The sequence below is a fragment of the Pygocentrus nattereri genome, chromosome 22 (assembly GCF_015220715.1).
Source record: "Pygocentrus nattereri isolate fPygNat1 chromosome 22, fPygNat1.pri, whole genome shotgun sequence".
Classification (NCBI taxonomy): Eukaryota; Metazoa; Chordata; class Actinopteri; order Characiformes; family Serrasalmidae; genus Pygocentrus; species Pygocentrus nattereri.
The window spans coordinates 2,366,891-2,369,390 of NC_051232.1; the positions used below are offsets into that span (position 1 = coordinate 2,366,891).

The window sequence follows — 2,500 nt, forward strand, 5'->3', positions numbered from 1 at the left end:
ATTAAATAACTACTATGAATTATTCAGGATTGACTATGAATTATTTAGTAACTACTATAAATTATAGTATAATCATAGTGCAGCTCTTGCAAAAAAAAAAAAAAAAAATGAAATCTGCACTCTTTTAAATTTCTGATATTCATGTGAAAGGATTGTTCAGTCACTAGCCTGAAGAGAGAGTTCTTACACTTGATTTACAGACTCATTTCGATAGAAATAAATAGAATAAAAGCTCTCTTTAGGGTCAAATTTGAGCAAACAAGACAAAAGGGATTAACTGTGATGAACTATCCAATTGAGTGTGAATATTTGCGACCGATTATTTTAACAAATAAGCAAAAAAATAGATAAATAAACCAAAAATCTTATTCTTAGGTGAACAGCAATTGGTCACCAACACGCTGTGCTCGCCCAGCACTGTCTACTGTACATTTGGTATGTTTCAAGTAAACACCAAGAAAATGGGCTTGTGCATCTGCAGCTGGTGAGTAAGGATTCTGATTCAGAATGGAGTTTCAGTCTGACTGCACTCCACTTACAAAGAACAGCTCCCTGCATTTTCCTCCTCTAATCTAACTCATCTCTCCTCTTCCAGCCCATGTCTCACAAACCCCCCATCCTAAAGTCCCTCTCTCTCTGAGGGGCTGTTGTCGGGGGGTGACATGCAGCGTGTCACACTCACGGCCTGTGAAGCGTCTGTCTTAATGAGAGAAGGGGCGACCCAGGGGAAGGATATACACACAAAAACACACAAACAACCTCGCGCTACATCATTCTGTGGGCCTGTCTTCCCTTCTTCCTCCACACTCTCAAACAAGCGTACTGCCGTTACTCACGTCAAAGAAGTGTCCGATCATGCCGCAGCGGTGACAGCACTTGTGCCAGTAGGCTCTCTCCAAGCAGTCGTCGAACGTATGGCCGGGCAGGGAGCAGTTAGAGCAGTGACGGTTGGGGCAGACTTTCACAAAGTGACCCAGAGCGCCACATAACGAACAACACAGCAGCTTCTGCATGAGAGAAACACACACATCACACCGCGAATTAGAATACACAGCACTCAGACACACACACTCCGTCATCCCACTCAAAACGCATCAGGAAAAAAGCAGGAAACATACAAAAGCCTCAGTAACTAAATATTTACTGTGTCCACTCTTTACGTTTATTACAGACTCTACTCTTTTCAGGAGATTCACGTTCAGCTTTTCCAAAAAATCTGCACCTCAAAAGTTCAGTCTTAGAAGTTGGTTGCATTTTCTCCTCACAATCACAAGTGACCCAAACACATTCAGAACAGTATTCTGTACTGTGGGGCGCCAAGTCCACTATTTTGAGAACACAGACAGCTACACATGGTTTCTGACTCATAGTGCTGAGTTGTCTTGATCTAAAACAAGAGTGGCTGATTTTCTCTCTCTCTCAATTACGAAAGCTTTAAGTGCTGTTTATCTGATGGTGACGGTTTTGGTCATGTACCAGGTCTTACAGGTGGCTGTTAAGTGTTCTCAACCTCTTGAATATTATATATATATATATATATATATGAACATAAACTGTTTTTGAAAAGTCTTATCATTTTCCATCTTTGACTTTTCTTCTTTATGCAAGTAGATTATCTTACACTGAATCTCCTGAAACATCTGAGAAATGAATTCTCTACTTAATGGCTGTTTGGCCTGGAAATGAAATAAATGAAGGGTGGTCTCTGATTTTTGCACAAACTGTATGTCAGGTTGAGGACATGAATAAAGTGGAGGTCGCTATACCGATAATAGTTGCCAACTTAAGTAAAATGCGTCTTTGTTCTGTCACACATAAACAAAGCAAGAACACAGATGCAGTTTTTTTCTGAAAAATAATAGATGCCAAGTCATGCCTACGGCAAGGGGGCGTCAGTTTCATTAGCAAGTCATACAACTACGTCGGTCGAGTTGATATATCTACAAGCCAAAATGACCAAGTTCCTCAGTTTTTCCTTAGCAAGCTGTGGGTGCTGAGTAAAGATCAGAGAAAAACGGCAGTTGTACATGAATAAATGATTAATCCTTGATTTTCCAAGAGAAAACAAGTTCCTCTGTAGCATCCACTGCAGACAGCAAACAGTAAAGACGACATTTTTTCTAGACATCTTTGTGCACACTTTCTTTTCTTTTGAGTTAAACATATTGGAAACACTTAAAACACAACTTATGTTCATATCATTAAAATGCGCAGACGTGTGTTCTCTGCAGAAGATACTCATTTAGAAAATTAACACAACTTTGAATTTGATCACAGACACCCAAACCTTTTATGATTGAGCAACGCAAGCGCTCTGAATTCTAAGTATTAGATACAAACAATGTTACATTACAACATTACAGATAAAAAGCTATTACCTAAACACTGAAATCTATGATGGCATCTATTAATTTACTGTGCAAAAACTGTATAATGGATTGATGCCACACTAGTGTGTACTAATCTGTATACTGAATATACGTGTATATCGCTGTTGTCA

The 2,500-nt window shown here is 39.3% G+C and overlaps 1 protein-coding gene across 3 annotated transcripts in view; it reads right to left on the reverse strand.

The window, feature by feature from the left end:
- The window catches only part of zcchc7 (zinc finger, CCHC domain containing 7), a 78,084-nt gene that overhangs the window by 23,028 nt on the left and 52,556 nt on the right, over window positions 1-2,500 (reverse strand). For all 3 annotated transcript variants that reach the window (XM_037532607.1, XM_037532609.1, XM_037532608.1), the window contains exon 6: window positions 837-1,007. In XM_037532607.1, the coding sequence (XP_037388504.1) occupies window positions 837-1,007 (171 nt within the window). The remainder of the gene's footprint in view (window positions 1-836; window positions 1,008-2,500) is intronic.